Raw genomic sequence first — 27,854 nt, 5'->3', positions numbered from 1 at the left:
TTTAGAGCCGCAAATATTGCCCAGCCTTTTGAAAAGTGGCATTTTATTATTTTTGACAAATAAAAATCTGTTTTAATATATAAATTTTAATGTAAAGAAGAGCTTTTTAAAAATGAAAAAAAGATGACGGCTGCAGTTTTTTGGTGTTGTTGATGTTTGCTTTTAGTTTCCATCCACATAGCAAGAAAAATAGATCTCAGTAAAAACGAAATGTACTTTTAGTGTAAATTAAGTGCAATTATTCCATGAAAAATATATCTATGCACAATTACTTACGTCTACATATTAAGAAAGTGTGTTTTATTTTGAAAGGAGATAGTATTTCCGGTACTCTGGGCTACATTTCTTCTGGGTTGGTAATGAACGCGCACTGGTACCCACACGAACCCATTTACATGTGTGCACCATGTGGTCACATAACGAGGTTAAAAATTTAATATTAACTATTTTATTAGTTTAATTATTTATGTGGCTCAAGAAGAGCTGGATGGCGGCGCAGCTGGTTAAAAAAACAAACAAACAAACAAACAAACAAACAAACAGCTATTCTATTCTATTATCAGAAAAAATGTAACATTTTCGGCTTTTGAAACTCATAAAATATCTTTTTTGTCTAGAAAATTTCTAAGATTAATTTCAATATTACTGAGGGTTTTTTTTAAATCAAATTTCCCAACTTTTAGATTCAGAAATATTATATTTTCTAGAAAATGTTTCACTTTTCAAACTTAGAAATTACCTTGTTTTTATTTTTTTTTAATTCTCATATTATTCTCAATATTACTGTGGCTTTTCTAACAAATTTTCAAATTCATAAATTTTCTTGCTTTTTTCTGGAAAAATTCTCAGATCTTTCTAGCAAATGTTGAACTTTTCAAACTCAGAAATGTCAAAATTTTTCAAGAAAATTCACATTTCCCCCCCAGCAAATTTTCAAACTTTATTGTATTTTCTAAAATTTTTGAGCTGAATCTCAAAATGTAAGTTCTTTTTCAGAAAATTTTGAAATTAATTTCAAAATTTCAGATTTGTTTCTGGCAAATTTTCCACTGTTTAGACTCAGAAATGTCCTTAAAATTTCTGAGCTCAGTCTCAGAAATCTACCTTTCCTTTTTTTATTTACAATCTCCCTATTAAGCCCCAAAAAGAGGTAAAGTGTCTTTTATTGCTTGCTGTACTCAGATGACTGTCTGGCGCCAGAAGGAGGCGCTGTCCGGCCGTTCAGAAGCAGCAAAAGGGAGGAGAAAAGAGCAAAATGAAGGTCTTTGGTGAAAAAAGGGCGGATTTCCTGGTTGGAGCCACACCTCACACACACAGAGAGAGAAAAAGGCAGAGAGTCTGTCAGAAAGCTGCAGCTGGTTCATGATCTCACTCCTTCAGCCGCTCATTGCCTCCCTGCCTGCTCCTCTCCGGTGAGTCCGCTGCCTCTTTTTCATTAAAAACAAGCAACACGAACTATTATTTCATTGTAATTCACTGGAGAAACATGTAAACTGATTAAAATGCATAAAATCTCCAGATGTTAGCTGAAGTTCGCAGGTCAACCACCTCCCAGAAGGACAGATTGATCTGTGAATTATTAATCTACTGTACACACGAGTCGCTCCAGGCAGTTTAAATGACCCTGGCATGTGGATTGAGACTCGATTAGAGGTTTTTAAATATTTTCAGATGCCTCTTTGCTCCCATTGGCTTTGGGCAGGAAGCATGTTAGTAATTACTGCTTTTCAGGCGCTTTTCTGGTTCAGTTTAGATCACCAGGCTGAAAGCTCGTTTACCTCCTGAAATGAGGGTTCAGGTTGTGCTGAAGGTACAAGAGAGCAGAGTGGAGTTTCTAATCGGGTCAGAGAATCTAACGGGTCACAGGATACAGCAGAACTCATGGGAGGAAAACTCCCCTGGGCTTCATTACCCTCCGCTCTCTGGGCTGGATTTCCTGTCTGGACGAGGTGAAATTATCGCACATAATCCATTTTATTCATTTCTCCTCTGTGCACTGCAAAAACACAACATGTTACCAACTAATTTTAGTCTTGTTTCAAGTGGAAATATCTTAGTTCACTTGAAATAAGGCAAAACTACCGTAGAATTAACTTTTAAGCAAGACATAGGAGTTTGTTCTGAGTTAATAAGTCCTTAACTCGTTTAAACCCAAATTTTTCCCAGACATGAAAACAAGTTTCTATTTCTTGCTTAAAAGTTACTTGAAAGTTAGTTTTGTCTTATTCCAAAAGTACTAAGATATTTCAACTAATCTAGACCAAAAAACTTGGTAATATTTTGTGTTTTTTGCAGTGTAGTTGGAGTAAAGAACCATAACAAATCAGCTAATGAGGAACCTGATCGCTTAGTTCTGTAAAATCTAAATATTTAAATGAATCTGCAGCTAAAAACTCTCCTGCCAAAACAACTTTTCTTTTCTAGGACAAAAAACAAAAAGAGCGGAAACAATCAGACGATTAGAGCGAGAAGGTGGAGGTAAAAGTCAGAGGTCGGAGGTCGCAGATGACCCCTCTGCTCAGGATGAGCCAAAAATAACTGTTGGGCTGTGACGGATAGCTTCTAGTTTCTGGGTGTAGAGCTATAGATCTGGAGCCAAATTACAGATCTGCAGAGTTTAGAGGCGTGCGGTGAGCGGGAAGGAGGGAAACACTGCGGCGCTCTGTTCCCAGTGTTCCCAGTGTCTGCGGGATGTATTCACAGCGTTACAGCGGTTACGTTAGCAACATGTTTAGTCATTTTTGGAAAGCCCTGACTTTCCACTGGGATTCACGTTTCTCCAGGCAAACATTTCTGGAAAATTAAAAGAAGAAAACCTCTGAGCCAGCAGAAATTTCTCATCAATTCTGCTGCAGCTTTGAGCTTTTGGTCAGTTTTTTTTTGTTTTTGTTGTTGTTGTGCCAAATGCAAATACAGCATTTTAAGCTAAACGCTACATTGAGCTGTAGCTGTGACCCAGTTATGGGTTTGACCTCCTCACAGATAACCCAGTTAGTCCTGTTTGCTGCAGTGGGGGGACTGGTTTCTGACTGGTGAGAAGATATTTTTCTTTTAAGGGAAATGACTGAAGATTAAAGTTAAATACAGTTTGGTTTCAAGGAAACTGATTTCTGCATTGTTCCTGCTGTTTATGGACTTTTTGCTGATCGTATTTTTAGACTTTGTTTCAAAATTGTTCTGAATTAGTTTCATAAATTCGTTCCTGTCTTGTTAATGCTGGATTTTAGTTTCAAAGTGGAAGCAGAGAACGGCCTGAAAATCTGTTTTCAAGATAACGAGATCTGATTTTCTCCAGATAAAGAGACGCCTCTTTCTAAGTAGAAATGTTTTTAGTTATTTCGACCTGGAAAAGTTCAGCGATCAGTGGGGATTTATGCAAACAGCTGAAGAGGTCAGTTGTTTGCATAATGACATAAAAATTACATTTTCTTCAGGGTGAAGGTGTTCAAAGTGAAGTTCGGGGGCCATTTGTGGTCTCTCAGATGATTTTGTGCGGCCCCCCTCAAGAATAAATTGAATAAATTTGGAAAAAACTGTGACTTTTAAACTAAAATTTACGTAGAGAAATGTTACATGTCACATAAAGTGATCATATTTTCCAAGCTTTCTGGTTTCCTTTTGTTGTCATAGTAACTAGGACCACATCTACTCATTAAAATCTACTCTAAAGTTTACATTTGGTGGACCTAAACCTGCTTTCTAATGCTGTATTAAAGCTCAGATAAATGCAGGAAGTGTTTTCAAATAAAAACTGACCTAGAGCTGTTTTTTATCGCTCAAAATATATTTTTAGTTTATTTCGATTGAGCCCAAAAATGAAAAGCAAACTGGATTTCTTTCACCATCAAATCCTATTTGCAGTTTTTTCTCTCTGATCCAGTTCCTACAAAAAATTGGTTTACTTTATTTGCTTAATTAAAATAGTTCCTAGATTAAAAGAAATCACAACAACATTTTGGTGATTTTACATTTTTAAAAATTATATTTTTTTGTTCCGAAATTATTTCTAAGCTGACGATTTTGGCCAACATGGCAAAAGGTTTGTACACCCCTTGAACAAAACAGGTTCTTTACATTTTCTGCAAAAATCGTTCTTAGATGATGAGATTTCATTCTGCTAAGCTCTGAACGCGTTTCTGAATGAGCTGTTTTGGCGTCCTGTCACTTTAAATCCACATTAGCTGCTGCTAGCCACGCCCCCAACTCAGTGTTTACAGTCGCACATGAAAATGGCTGCAAACAGATTCTCATTTATATGTCTCTGAAAAGCAGAAGTAGAGCCTTCTGCACAACCAACAAAAATGCAGCAAATGGTTTCCAGAAGTCAACAACAAAAGTTGACTCTTCCAGCAGCCATTGTACAGCGCATACATCAACAGAAGCTGAGCAAATATGCTGTTCTGCTTTGGTTACTAGGTAACGGGGCTGGCCTCGGCTGGGTTGCTAGGTAACGGCACAGCACCCATCAAATGTGACTTAACATTCAGGTGGTTTTTGAAACGGCTCATTTTCCAGACACCAAATAACTGTAACTTATTGCCAGTAAATATCTTAGTGATTGTTTTTCAAGAGCTTGGGTTGTTTCTAGAAGCAGTTGAGTTTCAAATTGAAGAATAAAATTCTGCAAAATGTGAATTTTTCATAATTGATCCTCTTCAAGGCTGAAACTGATGGTGTAGGCCAAGAAATCTCCTCTGTACAAAGTGGAAAACTTTTGCCGATCTCACAAATGTTATGGTGCAAATGAAGTGCAGTCAGGATAAACGTCATTGGGCAACATGTGTTGCGTCAACGCTGCATCTAAAACATGGAGACTTGAGGACTGACGTCTTCACTGAAGTGTCTCCCAAATAGTTGCCTGATTCCCGACTTTAAGGACCAAAAAGTGGGTTTTGCATAAAACCCCGGAGTAATTATGTGATTACTAAGACATTCCTGGTAAGGTTCTGTCTCGAATGTTTATTTCTAGGTTTTCTTTTGTTATCTGGTTCCCACAGTCGGCCCGGTTCACTGACATTAAACGTCAGCTTGGCTGGATTTCAGGTTCTGACAAATGTCTCAGAACCAGCAGCGGATGTGTGTCATGAAGTCAAACGCTTCGCTGAGATCATCCCTGCAACAACCTGCATCCAGTTAAATCACTGCAGGAGGTTTTACTGAACCTCTCACCAACCCAGAACCAAAACCCAGAACCAGAACCAGAACCCAGAGTGTTTTGGTTCAGAGACTCTTTAATGCTTTTTTGTGTTTTACAGGAAATTTAATCCCTGATTTGTAAGAAACTATGAAACATTTAAAAGTGGAGTCTTGATGTTTAGTAGCGGATTATTGCTCTGTTGTCGTATTTGGATCAATGATCAATGATTTAAATGATTTAAATTGGGAAATTTAGTGAAAATCTGCATAGATCTATAGGACTGTTTTATATCTACAATAAAAACTTACATCTAATTTGTTCTTATGTTTTATTTCAGACTAGAGCTAAAACAATTAATCGTATCAATCGCGATTAATCGGTTATTGACAACAAATGTCAAGTTGTCATAACAAAGACATTTTGAATAATGTCAACTTTGTATTAACAGTGTCATGATTTACTGAATGACACTTTATGACAACAGTCATAAATATTCACAAAGACTCCTTCATGTTTATGACAGGCGTTGTGTAATTTTTATGATTTCATGTCAGTCTCATTCACAACCCGTCAAATAAAGTGTTGCCATGTTTTCTTATTTTAAAAATTAATTGTTTGTTTATTTTCATCTTTTAATCTTTTTTCTAATACTGTATGAAAGAAGATTTAAGTGGTTAAATGAAAAATGTGCAAAAGGTTCCCATTTCTTACCGGCCTGATCGTTGGAACAATCGATTGAGCGTTTTGAATCGGCTGAAAGCGTCATTGTTCAGTGTGAACCTGAAGGCTGGCGTCACTTTAAGGTGTGTTAACTTTCTGCTTCCCGAGGGAGAGAAGTGAAAGCTGCTCGTTGTGTCAGAACAGGAGGGTCGACCGTTAACCGGTCGGAAAGTTTTCTGCCTTTAAACGTCTGGATGAAAAGGCGTCATTGTGAAGCTCGTCTCCAGCTGTAGCCGCTCCACTTTCTGCCACCTTAAACGCTCCGTCTTCATATTCAGGGGTCAACGCTTTCCTGTCGTAAAACTGCGTTTTTTAAAAAGGGAAAGCAGAGAGAGACGTCCTGTTGGCTGGTATTTACTCTGCGCTAACATGAGAAGGTTTTATTTTACAGCTCTCGCTCACCTCCGTGAACAGAAAGTCCAAGGAGTTCACTGGCAGCCTGATAAGGAGTTCAAGACTTTGACTCATTAAAAATCACTTTTGTAAACACTTATAACGACTAATAGTTTCATAAATGCAGCACAACACGTCGCTGTTCAGTATTAACTGGAACAATAAGTAAATAGTTTTAATAGGAACATTAATAAAGGCTTTCGCTTTGACAAAGTCCCAAATATGTTCCAGCATTATCATTATTCACTCTTAATTGTTTTACAGCTTGGAAAAAATGGTTTCGTTTAGCAATAAACAGAAACACAGAGCCAAATTTTTCACCCTGTGATTGCTTACATGATGCTTCCAAGAAGAAAAACTTTCTTTCCATACCGCTGTAAATTTACCAGGAACCTTTATAAGTCAAAGAGCCGTTTTTGCTCTCAGTCCAGTTAAATTAAACCCATTCGGAACAACGAAGGGGGGAAAATCACACAATTTTTTAAACAGTTTTATTTCTATTTAGATATTAAATAAAAAAATCAAGTTTTGTAAGGAAAAAGGATAATTACATTTTCTTCTGTCAGATACCAACATTTCTGGAGAATTATGTAAAAAAGACTATATGAAAAAAGAATGTAAAATTGACCAAAGCAAAGCTGCAGATAATGGAGAGTAGTAGGAGAAAGTAATACGGTGAGGAAAAGTACCAGGACTCCGTAACCAAAAGTGAAAGAAGCTTTAGGCTCTGTGTGGTTTTGTTTCAGTGAAAGCTTTGTGGGAGTGACGGATGAAAACACAAGAACAAACTAAAGATTAACTAAGAAACATTTGAAGTGTTGGAGTAGTTTAGCTAACCCAGCTGCTCCTCAGGAGGTTAAAGTGACCCGTTAGACTTCCCTCAACAGGTTAGGACTGGTACAAAACATGCTCATTAAATGTTTTTGTTCAAAATCATCCGTAAATAATTAGATTTCAATCTGGTCAGTTGACTAGTTTGAGTTCCTTTCAGAATGAGCTGTTCTGGAGCCTTCTGTGGTTGCTAGGCAACGAGCTGGGCTTCGCTTGGGGTTGCTAGGTAACGGGCGCAGTGCCTCCTGGTTTGTGATTCTACGTCCTGTAGATTTTAGAAACGGGTAGTTTTCCAGACGCCAAAAGCGTTAAATGCCCGGGTGGGTTTGGGTTGTTTTGGGAAGCAGCTGAAACCCAAATGGAAGTAAAAGACTCGATAAATGTGAATTTAGCACAACATGTCGCCTTTATTGGATTTCTCTTCCACTGTGTTGTACATTAACTGCCTCATCTTGGCTCACAGCAAACAGGAATAACTTTTGAAAGCATTTCTTAATGATTCTCGTGGCCACGTCCTGGAAAACTACAGAAACCCTGATGAGTAATCCATTACTTCGCCTTGTGTGTTTGAACTTTGTAGTCCATTAGGTCCCTCTGATTTCATCAGATTAGGGCGCTGACTAATCACAGAAGAGAAGTGGTTTTGGTGATGCAGTCTGTCCTTCCAGGTTTTGCGGCACATATTAACACATAAAAACAAATGATGCATTTTTAAGGGGAGACTTTAGGTTTCGTTAGGTCAGAATCAATGAAAATCTGAGAATAAGACGTCATTTCTGCCTGGAAGTGAGGCCAACACGGAAACGTTTGCTGCTTTTAGATGACTGATCAGGGAGTCATTTACTGTTCAGCCTCATGTTTAATGTGATGATGGGGTAAAACTGAATGTTGAGGATTCAAAAAAACCCTCAATGAATTAAAATACATTCCCTAAATAGTGTCTCTACTTAGAAAAAAATGTTAAAAACTAATGTAAAAGTATGAAAATGACAGAGAACGAGTCGTTGCCTTTCAAGTGGTGCCAGTAAAAGAGTCTAATGCTGCCAGAGCTTTGAGTAAAAGCACCAGGATTTCATAGTTTTTACTCAAAAATGTAAAACAAAAAGGCGTAACATCAAAAATGGTTGTCCTCCTAAATATAAAGTAATGGGAAATATGTAAATGTAAATAATAATAACTATAGTCAAGGTGCAGAGTTGCTTTCTATGACATTTATTTGTTGTTTTTTAGAACTTGTACTTGAGTAAAAGTCTAAATAACTACCACAAAATCTATAATATTTTCCAGGTGAAGGTCCTGAATCAGTGAAAACCCTTCAGGTTGACATGAATTAATAAAATTCATATCATAATTAATACTTTATCTTGAGATATTGTCTTATCTCAATAAAAATCTTCCCCTGGCAACCAGCTTCTCTGTACGGGATGCCAGAAATGTCGAAAAAAAGATGTAATAAAGAACAAAAAACAACAACAGGAGTTAATGAAAAGACTGAATTTTTTCTGGTTAATTCTTTAAGTTTATTTAGTTTGTACATTATAAAACTAAAATAGTAAGTCTTCTTGAACTCCTGAGAGGATTTATAGTTTCTTAAAAAGCAACGATATGGAGATTTTGTAAAACCCAAGACCTTTTTTCTTCTTCTTCTTTAATCTGAACCCATTTCTTTTTTATTCAGCTGATGGCCTTGTTGTTGGTTTGTTTTTGTCTTATCACCGCCTGCTTATGATCTCAGATAAACTGAAGCAGGAAGTGTGACCAGGTCTATAAAGGAGGAAGTGGAGCAGAATAACAGCTGTATATTTAAATAACACAGTGCCTGTGTTATTTAAATATTTCATGTTTTACACAAAAGGCATTTTCACAGCTTACAAAACATCAACTGGCATTTATTTTGGCAGCAATTCCTCAGATTTGTTCACTGTCATGTTCATAATTTGACATTAAAGATTTGTTAAAATTCATAATGAAACTCAAGAAAGTTGCTATTAAACAGGAAATGTATTTGCTTTGGGTTTTAGCATTAACATTGATTTCTTAGACTTTAACTTATTCATTAGAGTTTTTCAGTGCAGATGTGCCTAATTCCCACAGAGAAGAGGAAGACGGCCAGGTTTCAGTTGTCAGGTTTCCTGTCTGCAGGCTTTTCTGACGCTAGTCATCAAGTTCGCCGGGGTCGTTGTGAAACTCAGAGGTCAGACATCTCGGCCGTCGTGTGTAAATAAACGTTTCTCCGCCTCCCTCCCGTCTGCTTGAAGTGTGATCGTGTGACCTGCAGCCGCTCGTCTCCAACAGACGGGCTGTTGTTGTCGTTTTGTGGCGCTTCAGCTGATTCTCCCCTCCAGCTGATCGTCGCTCAGCTGCTCTCACATCAGCAGGCCAGTGGCGACCGTGGCTTTTTGTTTTTATTGTTGTTTTGGTTGCTTGGATATTTTTGGACTGTCCGGCAGATAAATATGTTACAAAAACTGGAATATAGACACAATAAAAGTAAATAATCATGTATTTTAAGCATGAATCTGTATTTGTTGAATAAATATTTCAAACAGCCAGACTTTTTCAGAATTTGTTTAATTTTCCCTGATCAGTAGTAGCAGGCTTTCTGAAGGCAGCATAATGTTTCATGTCTGACTTTTTGAGAGGATAAGTTTGGTTTATTTTTATTTTTATTACCATTTGTGTTTCTACCGCTTCTAAAAACAACCCGAGCGCTTTCAAAAACCACCTTGCTGTTATTTTGGCAATAATTTAATGTTTTTTGGTGTTTGAAAAATCTCCTGATTAAGTCACATTCAACTGCTCTGCGCCGTTAGCTAGCAATACCAGCCCAGTCCAGCCTGTTACCTAGCAACCCAATCGAAGCTCCAGCACTTTTGTTCAGCATGCGCCGTACAATGGCTGCTGGAAAAGACAAGTGTTTTGTTGTTGACTTACCATCCAGAAAGCAACTTCCTGCCTTCTTGTTGGTTGTGCAGGAGGCTCAACTTCTGCTTTTCAAAGATGTACGGTTGTATAATTGTGCATCTGTTTGCAGCCATTTTCAGGTGTAAACGCTGAGTTTTGGGGCGTGGCCAACAGCAGCTTATTGGGATTTAAAGTGATAAGAAGATTATGATTAAATCCAGGTACTTTATGCAGTTTAATTATATAAAATACGCTTCTTTGTGTCCCAAAGAAGAGTATTTCAAATGGGAATGTTCTTCAGCAACACTATTTGTGCTTGTGGGACAATAATTACTGCGACACATTCACAGTTACCTTAAAAAAACAATTTTAAAATTGTTCTTATGGTCACTTTTATTAAGACGCGGCTGAAATCATTTGGTTTAGGAGTCAAAGACCTTCAGAAAGGCTGGAGAACTGTAGATCGGTAGCAAAGCTAAATAAATAAATGAGAATGAATCCAGTTTTCTGCACAGACTGTGGATCCTGCCACCTGCAAACAACACAATGGGAGGGGAGGAGCAGTTTTACCTCCTCCCAGTGATGTAATGGGACGAAATTTATTATAGCGGCGCACAAACAGACAGCAGGACAGGAAGTTTAGACTGAGTTTGCACCATTGTGCTGCTTGTACTCATGAACGGCCATTCGTCTGTCCGTCTATCCACTGCAGACGCCGAAATACAAATTCCTGAACACTTACATCACTTCAAATTCTGACACCCAATTGAGCCTCTTTGCTTCCTTTTTCTCCAGTCCTGTCACTGTCGTCTTTTGTTTATATTAATATTTAACATGCAGCAGAATTTTGCTGCTGTCTCACTGGATAAATACAAAATCGCATTTTAATGCACTTAAAATGAGACAAAACTACCTTATTAGTAACATTTCGGTGAGATTTAGGAGCTTGTTTTTAGTAAATAATTTATTAATAGTCATGAAAAAATACTTTAAAGCAAAATAAGACATTTTCCCATGTTAAAAGCGAAATAAAACTGGTTGCTAGGTGACTGTCTGGGCTTGGCTGGGGTTGCTAGGTAACGGCTTAGTTCCCCTTGGCACTGGAACTAGAGAGTTTTTGTCAACATTAAGGAATTATTTACTTAAAACAAGCTACTACATGTTGCAGAAAAGTTACTCATAAGTTAGTTTTGTGTTATTTCAAGTACACCGAGATATTTTAACTAGAAACTAGACAAAAAGTACTTGGTTGAACTTTGTGTTTTTGCAGTGCAGGTCGCAGAAAAACTAGAAATGAACGTTTTGTAAATTTAGGTAAAATTTTAGAAAACAAAATGCTGCTTTTATTCTTTCTGTCCACCAAACTTCGTCTGTTTCAATTTACACTCTGGTTGTAATCCAGAGGTGAACACGTTTGTTACCCTGAGGGCGAAAGTGTTTACAAACGGACAGCAGCAGCGTTTCAAACGGAGGTAAAACCGTCACACACAGGCGTTTTCTGTCCTGATGTGTCGAAATGACGGTTTGAGTAATTTATGTAAGATTAAGCTCAGACGTGTGGAATGTTTTTCGAGTGATGGCTCGCTCAGACAACACAGGATCTGAGTGTTTGTCTGAGTCCAGATGAAAGCAGCTGATGAAGGGAACCGAGTCGTCAAAATGAAAAATAATTTAAAAAGTCCCCAGGATTTGGTGGAGACCTTCAGACTTTTCAGTCCACAGTTTGATGAGCTGTTTGATTCCCACACAGGAAGTCCTCTCCTTGGCGAAGCGGACCCCTCAGGCTGAATTCCTCTCTGCTGATCTTTGTGGATGTCAAGCATGAAGCTACATGTTTCTGGCCTCCACATTCCTCCCTTATCATCTGCTGAAATGTGTTGGAGGGACTCCAGATATTTTTCTAACAAGCAGAGCCGACTCAGTTAGACGCAGTTAGAGCTTTTGATTGGGACGCAGCGAACGCCTCCCGCCATCCAGCCGAGGCTCATCTGGTTGAAATACAGAAACAAGCAGGAGAAAAACTGATTTATCCTCCTTAATTAACCCACAGATAAAAGTCACAACATCAGGTGAAGATAATTAATTAATCTGCCACCAGCAACATGTCCCACTAATTTCAACCAGCATGAAACACTCGATCCCATAAACAAACTCTGCCCTGAAGGCACAGGTTTCCTGCTCAGGTTCATGAATCATTTTTACATTCGATGCCTGTAGTTGTACATTTTGTGCCTCCTGAAAGCTGATCTTTGGTCTGCAAATGTTTTTTTTAACATTTCACTGTATTTATTTATTTTCTAAGCAATAAAAGTGGCAATTTACTTTGTTTAAAGAACAACTTCTTGCAGATAAGCTGTACAAATTGGTCCTTATGGCTAGTATCTTTATTTTACTGCGCAAGTTGTAACCATTTTTTTGTAAAATTTGCAATGCTTAGCCTCAAACCGGCTGCCCTCTTTGGGCTGAACAGCGGGTACTGCAACGAAGCTTTCCCATTGGTTACAGTCCAATATTTTATTTCATTTAAAAAGTAACTATACCCCAAGTCAACGTTTTTGTTGCAGAAACGTTGTATAAGTTGATTTTAAGGGTACTATCTTTATTCTAATGTGCAAATTGAGACATGTTTTGTAAATGTGTTTATTTTTTAAATGCTTAGCCTCAAACTGGCTCAGCCCTTTTGGGTTGAACAGCGGGTACTGCAAACAATTTTCCTGTTGGTTATAGTAGAATATTCTTGCTTATTTTATTTAAAGAGCAAATAAACCCTAATATAATTTTTTTGTTGCAGATAAGCTGCATAAACTGGTCCTTAGAGGTGCTATCTTTAGGTGTGAGTTGTCACTCACACCTAAAAATAGCTATTATGACTTTTATTAAATTTAAAATAATTCAAATTAAATAGCTAAGTACATAGAAATGAATGGATTATATTTATATTTAATGGTTGCCAAAACACCTCAAGTCTATTTTTCTATTGTTGTGCTTCTAAGTTACAAATAGCCGTAAATGTTATTAATGCACTCAACACTTGGTAGTTAAGGAACGACTTCTTTTTTTTATTTCCATGTTGTAAAGTTTAACATCCACAGTTTCAGAATCTGTTCAAAGAAAAAAGAAAAGAGTTTAATATTTTAATAAACATGATGTGTTATTTTGGGGTGATTTCAGGCTGTTAGTTCCTGAATGTTTGTTAGATTAGTGATCCTCAGCCTGAGCAGTTTTCTGATCTGAGTCGCCGGCGCCTCCCTGCAGCTCCTGGTGTGCATGTCTGCTTGTGTTACTTCCTGCTGCTCCGTGTTTGGACCACACCTAATGTTTAGTCACGCTTAATGTTGCTGCCGTGTTGACGTCTCCCAGGGTTTGGTTCCCATGCAGCCCAATGACGGACGGCCTCAACGTTTTCAGAAGACTTTGCTCATGTTTGAGGATTTCTCCTGGAAACGTGGTGATTTTTGGACCATAAGTGCCATTTAAGCATCTAAGAAATGTAATCACATACGCAGTTAGAGTTTCACCGAGCCTTATTTGGTAGCTTCATGAATCTGCAGCTCTGCTCTGCATTGTGGCTTCAATCTGAGGCGTTTTTTTTAGAGAAAATAACTGAAGGTCAGATGAAGGTCTAGTTGTTTTAGAAAGCTAAATCAAGCCGTTAGCGCGTTGGCTCACAGGCAGATAAAGCAATCTAATGTGGAGCAATTTAAAGATTGCAGATTGATGGTGGTAGTTTAGAAACTTGAGGCCGTTTGAGTCTTTGAGGTGGACAACCGCAGGGGCATTAAAATAATTCCTGGTCGCTGAGGCACTGAAAGGTGAATAATGTGATAAAGGAAAGGAGCAAATTTCAGTCTGGTTGTGAAAGATGAACTTCCCCAACCAGAGGATTCAACTTATAATGAGACAAAATTATTTAATGTTCTGAATCTGGAAAAAGAAAAAGTTTGTAATGGTTTATTTTTTTTTCTGTCTTCGCAGGACGTTTGGATTCCAACGCTTGAATCTTCTGAGGAGTAAATTTGAATTAAAATTTTCTGCCTGTGAGGATTTTTCACCAGAGGAAATTTGTGGATATCCTGATTTTCTTTTTTTCCAATCCGAACCACCTGGAGTCCACCTGTAGATTTTTATTTTTATTATTTAATCTACGGTGGGGGGGTTTCAGGGTTTTACCCTCTGACTGTCTACATTTGTGTGGCTTTTTGTCTGGATGCCCCAGGATTATCCACAGACTGCAGTTCCTACTCGGGCCTGCAGGGCGGCAGCAGAGAGCAACGGCCAGCCGCTGGACAGGCAGACCGTCGGCATGAGCGACTTCTGGCACAAGATGGGCTGCTGCGTTGTAGCCAAGCCTCCTCCGGTGAGAAGCCAACACCTCTGGTTCTGATCCACATGGGAACCCATTTTAAAGTTACACTGTAAAAAATTAACAGAATAAATTTGGTTTAGGTAATCTGTCATAGAGGATAAATATGTGGGTGCTCATATATAAATGTCAGAGTTCCAAATTAAATATTTAATTTGCAAGCTAAATATTTAGTTTAAAACTGAAAATTTTAATAGCTAAATATTTAGCTATTAAAAGCTAAATTTAGCTTTAGTTCTAAAGCTAAATATTTAATTTTGCAAACTACATATTTAGGATTCAAATTAAATATTCAGTTAGAAAGCTAAATATTTAGTTCACAAATAAATGTTTAGGTCTTAGCTTATTTTTCAAAATAAATATTTATTTTGAAAAATAAATATTTTGAAGTATTTAGTTTGAAAACTAAATATTTATTTAGAAAATAATTAGTTTAAAAATACTTAATTTGTGAATATCTAGTATTCACAGCTAAATGTTTGGTTTAAAATTAAATGTTTATCTTAGAAATTAATTGCTTAGTGTCAAATAAATATTTAGTTGTGAACTAAATATTTAGTTAGCAAAATAAATATTTTATTTGTAGTTAAATCTTTAGTTTAAAAACTAAATATTTAGCTCCCACTTAAACATGCACTTAGTAACTGAATATTTTGTTAGAAAATATTTAGTTTTAGAAAATAAATACTTTATCAATTTTTTTATATTCACAAATTAGATATTTGTGAATATATAATTCCCAAATGTTTGCTTGTGAATTAAATATTTAGTTTGGGACTCCTATATTTGTAAATGTGTAAATAGCATGAAGGAAAATATGACTGAAAAATAAATATTCACATTTTGATTAAACCAAATTACTGCTGTTCTTTTTTTACAGTGTAACTTTAAAAAGTGTTTTTCATAGCGAAACTGCAAAGGAAAAAACTTTTTCAAGAACGTCTGATGATGTAAATACAGTGAAAGCCCTAGATATTTGATCAACTCGATGGTTAACCTAAAATAAATTACCAATAACACGTTGGATTTTTTATTAGATTGATACTTTACTAATTATCACTAAAGATGCACTGAGAAATTGTCTGGTGCCTGTAATGAGCTGATTTTATGCATAACTGGGTCAGATCTGAAACTCTTGGATGTGGAAATTTTGAAAAAGACTATTTTTAGTTCTCTGAAAGGAAACTAGATTGTAAATAACTTTCTGTCAGCAGGGTCATGTCGGCGTCCCTTCAGCCTGAAGTTACAGGAATCTGAATCTGTTGAGACAAAGTTGTTGTTTATTATCGTTTTGAGGAGTCTATTTCTGACTATCAGATTATTCTGGATTAGGAAATCCTGGCATTCTTAAAAGAAAGGGTAAGAGTTTGTTCACTCTACTGGGAATACTCACGACGATTGCTGTCAGTAGTGCTAACGTTGCTAATCAAGCTAATATAACAATACTTGAGATTCCCCCAAAAACGCTTATAACTACCTATTATAATTGTTCAAACACAAAATAGACCTTAATATCCATTAACACACGTGGTGAAAACTGGTTAGCGCTAGAAGCTAAATATGTACGTTGTTATTTCTGCTGTTGTAGTTCAACCAGTTAGCACCCAGGAAAAGAAACGACCAATGTTGTCTCAAGTAGCTTTGCAAATTGTGTGTTATTTTTAAGAATATTTTATTTAAAAAACTGCAATAGGTGAATTTTCCACAAATAATTTGGAGTTAGGTTCCAGAGAAAAAAAACATTCAGGAAAAGAGATGATTTGGGTAAATTATAGCCACATTAGTAAATAGTTAGCTTATAATTCTAATTTCTCCAACCACATAATATAAGGTTTGTTTATGATAAGTCTTAAATGTGCATTTTCAGTCTGTGTATGAATAAATATTTGTGAACTAAATGAGAAGGGAGAAAGCTTTTATGTTACCTTTACCTGAGCACTGACTGTTGATTCACCTAAACAAAGTTCAAATCTAAAGCACGGCGACTGGATTTGTTCCAAAATATCCAACAGATGTGTCCTCATGATGTCTTCATCAGTGAGAAAACAAAAACAGAACCAGATTCTCAGTTCCCCGTTTTAAACTTCATGCCAAAACAGCGTACAGTCGTACTAACAGAACAGTTTATTCTGCAGTCACTGCGGGTGGAAAACATTTAGCTTCTGATGTTTATTAACCTGATTACGATTCAGGTGTTGCTAAGAGTGACAAGAAGAAAACGTGGATGTACGGTTCCATTCATTCAAATTTCATGCTTTATTGGCATCAGTGTCACATTAAAATTGGGTTAATAATTGTTTGATTGAACAACTAAATTAATTTAAGTATTTTTGGTCTAGTTTCTAGTTCAAATATCTTAGTACTCTTGAAAGACATACCTAACTTTTCTTCAAATATAGGAGCTTGTTTTAAGTCGATAATTCTTCAGTATTTATAAAAAGTACTAGTTCCACGGGCAGATTATTTCACTTATTTCACAATAAACGGGGATTGCGCCGTTACCTAGCAACCCCAGTCAAGCTCAGCCCGTCTCCTAGCAACCAAATTCTAGTTCCTTTGGCAGATTCTTTCACTTGTTGGGTAAATTATAGTTACATATTAGTAAATAGTGATGTTGCAAATGTTATAAGTGAAAGAATCTGCAAGTGGAATCAGAACTTTTAAAAAAAACAATATTGAGGAATTATCGACTTAAAACAAGCCTACATCTTGCTGAAAAATTTCTTGTTAGTTTTGCCTTATTATACTAAGTACTAAAATATCTGATCTACAAACTAGACAAGAAATACCTAGGAAGAGTTTGGGTTTTTGCAGTATAAGTGCATGTTAGAGTAACTTATTAACCTGGGACTGTGGGAAGAAGTTGGAATACCAGGAGAGAACTCATGCATTCACATTGAGAACAAACTTTTTGCAGAAGATTCAAACTCAGGACCTTCTTGCTGCAACAGTGATACCAAATGCACCAAAGTGCAGCCTGACACAGAAATCCACAATAAATGAAATGTGTCTACCCAATTTTAGTTTAGAATCGACTGAAGATGTATTTTGTGCAGGTTTCATCTTGTAAAATTACTTTTTGGCTAAGGGTGCATCCACACCAGCCCTGTTTAGTCCGCTGTAATCGAACCCAAGAAAGTCCGGTTCGTTTGAAGAGGTGTGAATGTGTAATCAAACTCTGATGTGGACCAAAAAAGCTAACCCTGGTCCGCCTAAAAATCAAGGTCTTGGTTCAATTAAAGTGAACTCTGTTGTGATTCCAATGCAAATGTGAATGGAAAGCGGACCGGAGACCGCTCAAAAAACAGGAAGTGGACTATAGCGCAGGGATTTCTGGGTAAATACAATCAAAACAAACACGCTAGTCTGGCGCTAGTGGAAGAAATGGATCGTAATCTTTTACCAAAGACAAAAGAAAATTCCTACAACTGCAAAATTATTTTCCACTTTGTGAAAAAGCAAGTTGCGCTCAGTGTCTTCTTCTTCGGTTTTCATGTCGGTGGTTCTTGTTGCAGCGCCACCACAGGCGAGGAGGGGAACACGTTTTCAAAAGTATTTGGTTCGTTTGACAGAGTCTGGTGTGAAAGTGAACCGCACCAAATGAAAATGTAACAAATGTTGTAACTTTGACTCCCAATCGAACCCAGTCTACTGGACTATCAGGTGTGAAAACAACCTAAATCATTCCAAACCCAATTCAAATTCAGAAATACCTTATTAATCCCAAAGGAAAATTAAACATGATTTTATAACAGCTATCCCCATGGCGTGTGTATGTGAATGTCTCGCCTGAACTGTAATGTTTAACATGTGATAGAGCTAATAGAGTTAGCGTAGGCCCCTGGCACTATGGGCGTGAAACCCCACCACATGTACCTTCACGTTGAGCGTACAGACACAGCGTACGCTGGCGGTGCTGGGAGGAAGTTCTGCTCTGCGCTGGTTCTCTCCAGGGACCTCCTCCCTCCTTCCTCCGCCTGTATTTTTAGAGTTTTCTGTTTGTTCCATTGTACCGCTACAACAATACACCTTTAACAAACGCACTGAGACACACAGCAGGGACTTCACTCAAAAAAAAAGCAGTTTCTCTTTCAGGATCTGGACGGTAAAACTGCAGCTGTTCCAGAAAATTATGTAAAAGAAATTAATGGATTATCAGACATGAGAAAAAATATGATTGTCTGTGTTTATCATTTCAAGCATTTTTAATTGCCTCTAATTACATTTTCAACTATTTTTTCTGTAGTTTTTAATGCAAATATCTTATTACACTTGGAAAAAGGACAAAACAAACTTACAAGTGACTTTTTAGAGAGTGAATAATTCTTTAATCTTGATGACGAGGTACAGATTATTTCATTTATAACATGGGAAAATGTCTTGTTATAAGTGAAATAATCTGCCAGTGGAACTAGAACTGGTTGCTAGGTGACGGGCTAAGCTTGGCTGGGGTTGCTAGGTTACGGCACAGTGCCAGTTGACTGTCAGCGTAACCAGTTTTTTATTTAATCAATATTAAGGAATTATTTACTTAAAAAAAACATTGCTTTTTAGCAACCTATATGTTGGTAAAAGGTTACTTGTAAGTTATTTTTTGTCTTATTTCAAGTGTACTAATATGTTTGCACTAGAAGGTAGACACAAATTACTTGGTAGGATTTTTTGTTTTTGCAGTGTATATATTTTTTTTATTCTTAAACAACCATTTTTGTCCATTTGAGTCTTTTTTGTTTCAGTTTTGTGTCTTTTCCTTTTATATTTTCATTTTTAGAGTCTGTAATAATATATTTTTGTTTTTTTCTGTATTTATTTTAATTTTCACTGTACTTTTTTGTTTTGCGTTGCTTTCTAAATTATTTAGCTTCACTTTGTAATATTATTGGTGGGGTTTATTGCAATTTGCACCCCATATTTAGTGATTTTAACTGTTTTTACCTTTCTGTGGTTTGTAAAATTGGTAACTGACTCGTAATGGAGAACCTGAGCGCATCATAGTGATGCACTGTAAGCTGTTATAGGCAGTAAAGTGGCCCGCGTCAACACTGTTTGTTTGTTGAACAGCTGATGGAGTTAAAACATAACATAGGATCAGCTCCATATGTCTGTGACCTGCTTTTATTTTGAAATTCCAGCGTGTTCCTTTGATGTTAGTGACTCAGATTACATGATGATGATATTTGGGATGAAGAAGAAGCAGCTGTTTATCAGCCCAACACAAAGGTTGCCAGGAGAGACGTTTTTCCCTGCCGCTCCACTTTAATTGCGGGAGACTCTGTGTTGCGTAACATAAACTGCTCCAGGATTGGATTAGGCCTCAGTTTGTTGAATCTTAAAGCGTACTGCTGCCATTAAAATCTGGCAAAGTCGCAGCTGTGTGAGCAATCCCAAGGTTTTGCTAAATGACCACAAGTAAATCTAAAACAGAGAGCTTCACAAAAGTCAGGAGAGTTTGTGTAATTGTTGAGCTAAAAGTTGCAGCTCCTCGTTGTTGCAACACCTCAACCCTACTCACACGTCCTGATGAAATTAAGACTCAAATTCCTTCCAGTTTGTCCATCAGCGCTTCCCGGTTGCTTTTTTTTAATTACTGTTGCCATGGCGGCAGCTGTAGCTGTGGAGGAGGACTCGTGTAGGCCGAGCGGTGAGTCACTCCCAGCTGGTTGAAGCCGCTGCAGTGTGTGGTCCGAGTCTCCATCTCACAGAAATTTCCCCTGTTGCTGCGTTTTCTTCAAACATTTGGAACCACTAGCGAAATTAAAGGGGCAGCATTATGTAAGAGCTTTACATCATGTCATAATGTTATTCCCTCTTCAAAAACATACACGCAGCGTCGCTTCTTTGATGCATTTCTGCGAAATCCTTTAGTCCCCATGGCAACCATTCAGCTGTGCAAAAACCCGGGGGTGGACCTAGCTCCGCCTTCGAGTCGCAGCTCCTCCTCGCAGCCAACAAGCTTCCGCCTCCCAGAGCTGTCCTCCCCCACTCTGCTCCTTCAGACTAGCCAGAGCAAATTAGCAAACACCCGGTGGGACTGCTGAGCTCATTGAACGAGCTTGTTCTCAGTGTAACGCTGGTAAAAACTTTGTTAAAGGGTTAACAGAGGAACGACTTCCTGAAGGTTGAGTTTCAGAAGGAGCAGGAGTTTTTAAAGAGACAGAGGCCCAATTTCATTGCATTAAATTACAAAGTCAAATTTCTTTTAAGTCAAATTAGTTTTATAACTACTGAGGGGTAACATAGTTACTTGATTGTGCTACAAAATGGTCCTATGTGGCTGGAAAAACATAATACTGCCCCTTAATATCATGATTAAAGTAAATGATAAAATACTTTAAAAGCAGCAGTTATAACATTATATCCAAGCCCCTTCAGCCTTGATCTTTCTTATGCATTTTTCTTTTTTCTCAGCTGTTTTTTGCATTTTCTTCACATTGTTTTATTTGTGGGTTGAATCTCTTCTTAAGCACTGATAAACCAGTTTATGATGAGTGTATCTACATATTATTTTTTAAACATATATTGTCTGAAATTATCCCAGAAACTGCAGCTCCTCTCCTACACTACAGGCTTTGTGTGATCTTCAGGGCTTGTCGTCTCGCTTGTGTTCACCCATCACTTTTAGTTCTGCTGTGTTACATAAAGGCCCTGGATAATCCCAAGCATAAGCCTCTTAAATTACATCTAAATGGTTTTGATTGCGGCTTGGATGTGTTTCCACGCAGCGGGGTTTACTGGACTTTGGGAGGCGAACAAGGTTTTAATGAGGGGTTTCATTGGCTGATTCCCAGAGCTCCGAGTGTCCCTGAATGCACCAAAAGGAGCTGAACTCTGAAGGAACCTTAAATTAAAACCTAATTTCAGGTGTTGCATGTAGTTTCTGAAGTAAAATCTGTTGTAGTTGCTGCTGTAAAGTGTGTGGAGTTCCTGTTTTATCGTGGAGGCCTCGCGGTTCCTCTGGGTTTTTCCTTTTTCTCCGTCTGTTGCGTCACGTTTTGTTGTTCCTACATGATTCAATGTGGTGATTTGAGACTGAGAGTATGTGGACATGTGGAGACACATCAGAGACAGACCATCAGAGGAACAAAAGAGACGCATAAGAAAGATCTGAAAGTATTTCAACACCAGAATCGTCTCATTAGGGCAGTGGTCTGCCACACTGCAAAAAATCTTACCAAGTAATTTTGGTCAAATTTCTAGTACAAGTATCTCACTACACTTGAAATATGTATTTTATATCAATATTAAGAAATCCTTGACTTAAAACAATCTCCTGGATTGCTGAAAACTTCTTTATAAGTTAGTTGGTTCTTTTGTTGTTTTTATTTCAAGTGTATTAAGATAATTGCACTACAAACTGGACTAAAATACCTGGTAAGATTTTGTGTTTTTGCAGTGCAGCTGTTGCTCCAGAGCCACGTGTGGCTCTTAAAAACCAATAAGGAAATCTTTTTGATTATGAATGCAACAACAAACAAGAGCTTTTCTCTAAATACTTGTGCAAACTCTTTATATAAAAATATATAACAGGCTCTTAAAAGTATCTTTACCAAATTTCTTTTTTCTACCAATATTCTTTTTTTCATTTGTTCTAAAATCTGAAAATACAAAATAATTTTAGTTTAGTTTTGTTTGACTTCCATAATGAAACATTTTATGTTGCACTGCAAAAACACAAAATCTTAGAGGAGAGTGAGGTCATTCTTGAAAATGAGATCTAGATCTCAACGGGGTTTACCTGGTTAAAAATATAAATAAATGCAGAGAAAACAAAAATATCATAGGCATTAAAAATTAGATATAAAAAGAAAAGACACACAAAATAAAATAGAGCAATGACAAAAAGGCACATAGAATAAAACTGCTATGTCCATTAAGACCTGTAAAGATACATGCACTGCAAAAAGGTAAACTCTTACCAAGTATGTTTGGTCTTGTTTCTAGTGGAAATATGTTCGTACACTTGAGATAAAATAACTTATGAATCACTTTTCAGCAAGATATGAGCTTGTTTTAAGACAAAAATTTCTTAATATTGATAAAAAATAAAAATAATAGTTACACTGACAATCAACTGGCACTGTGCCGTTACCTAGCAACGCCAGCCGTGCCTAGCCCGTCACCGAGCAACCAAATTGTAGTTCCACTGGCAGATTATTTCACTTATAACAAGGGAAAATGTCTTGTTACAAGTGAAATAATCTGCCAGTGGAACTACAATTTGGTTGCTAGGTAACGGGCTAGGCATGGCTGGCGTTGCTAGGTAACCCGCAGGGAACTAGTACGTTTTTATTAATGAATATTAAGGAATAATTTACTTGTAAGTCAGTTTAGTCTTGTTTCAAGTATACTACGATGTTTGCGCTAGAAACTAGGCCAAAACTACTTGATTAGATTTTGTGTTTTTGCAGTGCAGAGCAACAGGTGCACCATCTGTCCACGTTGTCTGTTTCCTTTTAACCTGTTGTTTTCAGTTAAAAGCCTATTACATTCAACCATAATTTCTTTCTGAAATTTCCTTTCTCCTTCAGATCCACTGTGCAGGACAAAATGACTATTTATCTAAAGTGAAAAATCTCTGTCTCTGTGTAGAAGAAGAACAGGAGGAAGATCGACCGTAGCATGATCGGCGCGCCGACAAACTTCATCCACCTAACGCACATCGGCTCCGGGGAGATGGGAGACGGCCTGCAGCCGGTAAGATGGCACAGCCTTAATCTCCACCTGAAGCCTGACCTTTCCGGTTTACCTGACTGTAACTCAGGACAGAAAGTAAAAGTAAATCTGTGCAGCTTCCCAGCAAACAGAGATGGCCAGGCTTCAGTCCAGCATGAGGACAGAGGCGCTCTCTGTGTGTATGGGGGTCAGGAAGTGTCTTGTGGCACTGCATCCTTCCTGCTTCTATTTTGGCTTTTCTGTCTTACATCTGGGATGTGGAAATCTGCCTCCACTCTGGCAGTCAGTGAGGTCGTTCTGGATCAGCCTAGAAATCCTGCTCCAGTGTCGTTTGGTGTGAATGCAAGAATACATCAAACTAATGACTGAGTTTTTCCACCTGGAGCTTACTTAAAGGGGGTTTTTGTTAGCAAAATTCACTTTTTTATACTTCCATTTTGGTCTCCACTGCTTCTAAAAACGACCAAGCCCTTAAAAAAAACCTACCAGCCGTTTTTTGGCATAAATTAATGAGCCGTTTCAAAAATCTCTTAAATGTTAAATCAGAATTGACTTGCACTTCAAAAACACAAAATCCTACCAAGTAAATTTGGCTCTAGTTCCTAGTGCAAATATTTTATTACATTTGAAATAAGACAAACTTTTCAGCAAGATATAGAGGCTTGTTTTTAGTAAATAATTCCTTAGTATTGATGAAAAAGTTCTAGTTCTATTGGCAGATAAATTAACTTTAACATGAGAAAAATGTCTTGTTATAAATTAAATTATCTACCAATTGAACTGTAACTTTTTCATTGATTTATAAGGAATTGTTTACGTAAAACGAGCCTCTATATCTTGCTAAAAAGGTACTTTTAAGTTAGTTTGTCTTATTTCAAGTTTTCTAAACTATTTGCACTAGAAACTAGAGCAAAAATGCTTGGTAAGATTTAGTGTTTTTGCAGTGCAATTCACCGTTACCTAGCAACCCAAGCGGAACTCCAACACTTTTGGTCAGTGCTGTACAATGGCTGCTGGAAAAGACAAGAGTTCTATTGTTGGCTTTCCATCCAGAAACCACTTGCTGCATTCTTGTTATATGTAAAATATTAATTATGAATAATTATTTTTAATAAATTAAATGTGTTTGTTTATTTGTTTTTGTCTAAAATTAACTTCTAAATAATATATGTATATTTTCTTTTGACAAAAAGTATGCAAGTTGAATAAGTTTGTTCGGTCCATTAAGTGTGCAATTTGCTTTTAAGGAGTTAATATATTTTATTTTACCAATTTATACATTTTTATTATATACTAAGATGCATTATCTAACTTGTTTTCTAAAATAATTAGTTTTATTTATTCATTTTTTTAATCTTTAGCCATTCCTGTGAGGATTGTTTAATGTGCTGTGTGTCTCCTGTCGGGTGTGACTGAATGTTTTTCTCTTTGTTTGCTTTTTTAACAGTCAGGGTCTGTTCAGGAGCAGATGAGGTCTAAAGGCCCCAACATGAACTGCAGGAACAGCCTGTTATAGCCGGTAAGGACACAACTCTCACTCTGAGCAGGAAAAACAGAAAAGATTAATGTTGGGTAACTCAGTCTGTGTTACAACCTGCAAAACTGTTGAAAGCATTGTGACTCTAAAACCTTATGATTCATTATTTGTTCAGTAATTCTGACCTTGGATGACGCTCAGTCTGATCGCAGCCTTATGACTTTTTGGCAAAACTTTCCTCATTTTTAACCACTAGATCTTATTTAGATCCCCAAAATTAAATAATAAGCAAAGTATTGGGAACTGGAGGCTTCAGTGACCTTTTTTGTAGCTGTGGGACAAAACAGCTTGACTCAGGAAAGAGTTTCTATAAAAACACTGAAAACTCAAAATATTTTACACATTCAGATAAAATTTGTATGTCATGTGTGACTCTTTTGCAGAACTGAAGCCAAATTACAGCTTATTATTAAGCATAAGCTAGCGTTAGCGCTGCTAGCCACAACAGGAAGTAAAAAAAGGTAAAAGGTAAAGCTCCGATTGTCATTTAGGTAAAACATCTACACAGAATCTGTATGTTGTTGCACTGGGTCAGAGCAGGATAGAAGTGAAACAACAACACAACTAAAATCCGAGTCATTATTTATCATTCCGGTTTACATACAAGCTAATATTAGCATCAAAGCTAGCTGCTACTAGCAGCTACAGAACTGGTTATTTTGTTGCTATAAAATATGACAAAAATAGAACAATAAATAACACAGCAAAAACCTAATTTCACTCATCATTCCTGCTTATGTTCAAGCTAACAGTTTTGCAGTGATAATATTAGCGTTGTAGTGCTAGCTGGCGCTGCAGAACTGCTACATGCTACATGTGGTTGGAAAGTTGTTTATTTTGTGCATAAAATGTAAGTCATGTGGGGAAAAAATTTAATATTGCTATTGATGTCAACTTTGCTTTATTTTTTGTGTTTGAAAACCACAATAGCAAAGCCTCCTCTGACTGTTTGGATAATAATCACGTAAGAAGCCAATGGAACATCTTCTTGTTTTTCATTTTGATTTACACACAAGAACTGCCCTGTTTTGTGTGTGGAAAATATCAAACCTCAAAATGCCTTGATATTTATTAAATGATATACATTTTCATTGTTTAAAAATGTTAAATTCATGTAGGTGTTTATTCCTCCTTTTGATTTATCAGCTCTTACACAGATTCAGGATCAACTTTCTCTTAGATTATGACTTTAATGGAGTAAATAACTGCTTAACTCTATGCTGACTACACATTAAATGATTTAGTTTTAAATCTCTGGGTCTCTTTTTTTTCAGGATTGTATTAAGTTGACTCAAACCAGCTGACTGACCTCCTCCGCACTCTGAACCTCTGAGCCTGTCCTCCATCATCCAGCTAACGGCTTCATCCCATCCTGCTGCCCTGCTGAAGTGTCACTGATCAACAGTGGAACCCTTCTGACCTACATTTTAAATTCATTGAGCAAATGTAATAATCATAATAATGTTTTTTGTTTCTTTCTTTTACCCTGGTCAGGTCTGAAAGTTTGTAGCCAAACATGAATTATACAAATGTTATTTTTGGGGGGTAGATTTGACACCAGGTCTCTCATCAGCATTAAATTAGACTTTACTGTTATTGTATGATCAAACAAATCAAATCAGGAATATAAGAACAACATTTAACTGCTGGTGTTTCTAAATTTTCAAGATATTTTATTCTGCTGAACTCTTACACTGCAAAAACACAAAAACGACCAAAGTAGTTTCTAGTTCAAATATCTTAGTACACTTAAAATAAGACAACACTAACTTTCAAGTAACTTTTCTTTAACTCTTTAAAATTGGTTTCGTTGGCAGATTATTTCATTTTTACCTAGGGGGAAAAAGTAATGTTAGAAGTGAAATAATCAGTGGAACTAGAACTTGGTTGCTAGGTGACGGGCTTAGCTGACTGGCGTTGCTAGGTAACAGCTCAGGGCCTGTTGATGGTGGATCTAGTACTTTTCCATCAATATTAAGAAAGTATTGACATAAAATAAGCTCCCACATCATCCTGAAAAGTTAATTATAAGTTAGTTTGCTGCATTTCAAATGTACTAAGACATCAGTAGAACAACAACACTTGGTAAGATTTTGTGTTTTTGCAGTGTATTATTCAGCACCTGGTGTTCTGTCTACTGTTCTCCAATGTTAAACGTCTGGTGACATCATTGGACTTCATTTCCCAGAATCCTTCAGGTTGGTCATCACCATCTGGGTGCTCAGTGACGACAGACTCTTGTTTTAAGGAGACAGGAAAGTCCCTTTTTTTTTTGCTACACTGGACTGCAGTGTGTGTGTGTGTGTGTGTTTGGGGGGGGGATGTACGTGTGTGTGTGTGTTTTTAATATCTGAACATTGTGGGGAACTTCAGTCATTTTATTTGTGGACATTTATGGTAAGCCTCTGTTTTTAGAGAAACACATTTGAGGTCATGGGACTGCATGATGTCAGCAGTGGCCTATAAAAAGGTAGAAAAGAAGCGCAGACATGTGAATGTGTGTGTCATAGTGTTCCCAGTTTAGTATAAACAACCCACATGTCTGCAAGTTCTCTTTTAATATTATTTTACTCTAAAAAAGAAATGTTCGACCCATTCCAGTGTTGGCTTGGGACGAGAAAAATGTTTTTCGGCCATCACTGTTTAAGATATTTCTAGTATTTTAAGACATTTCATGCTGCACCTGGTAGCGGATGTAGAGTTTAACTGTTTTTTGTTGTGAGTGCTTGACTTAAAAGAAAATCTGTGTTATTTGTAATTTTATGCTGTTTTGGGGGATTTAATGTGTGATATTTGTTGAATTTATATTGCTCGTTTCTCTGGTATCTCACCCCATCCTTATTATCTTATTTTGCTTATTTAGATTTTTGTTTTAGATTTTAGGCTTTTAAGTTTTTATGTGTCAAAATTTCTGTATTTCCTGTCTTGAGCAAAGTTTTAAACACTTTGAGATATTGTGAAACTGAAACTATTTTGAGACACTTTGAGCTACAATATTTACTTCAGATGATTTTTTTTTAAAGGAAATATATTAAATTTGTTCAGGTTTTATGCATTTTGGTTAATCAGATAGATTAATTACAGCACTTTGTAAGAATAAAATCTTGTGCAGTGCCAAATAAAACTGTACAGTCCCTTTGAAACAAGTATTTTTTAATAATTGAAAAACATTTATGTAAATATTTTATACTTTTATATTTTGTACCTACATCAAGGTCCAAACGTGTCAACAGTTCATTAAAACACCATAAAGACACAGAGAAGAAGAATAAAACAATATGTATATGTTTACTGAA

The 27,854-nt window shown here is 36.8% G+C and overlaps 1 protein-coding gene across 1 annotated transcript; it reads left to right on the top strand.

The window, feature by feature from the left end:
* Positions 1-1,310: 1,310 nt before the first annotated feature.
* Positions 1,311-27,854, top strand: cdc42se1 (CDC42 small effector 1). The gene is made up of 5 exons (XM_032580826.1): positions 1,311-1,412; positions 13,961-14,342; positions 22,938-23,042; positions 24,469-24,540; positions 25,833-27,854. Exons 2-4 carry the CDS (start codon positions 14,193-14,195, stop codon positions 24,535-24,537), a joined length of 324 nt encoding a protein of 107 aa, XP_032436717.1. The 5' UTR covers positions 1,311-1,412; positions 13,961-14,192; the 3' UTR covers positions 24,538-24,540; positions 25,833-27,854.

This window comes from Xiphophorus hellerii, chromosome 13 (assembly GCF_003331165.1).
Source record: "Xiphophorus hellerii strain 12219 chromosome 13, Xiphophorus_hellerii-4.1, whole genome shotgun sequence".
Classification (NCBI taxonomy): domain Eukaryota; kingdom Metazoa; phylum Chordata; class Actinopteri; order Cyprinodontiformes; family Poeciliidae; genus Xiphophorus; species Xiphophorus hellerii.
Note: the sequence above shows the minus strand (reverse complement) of the source record. Positions and strands in the feature narration are given on the sequence as shown.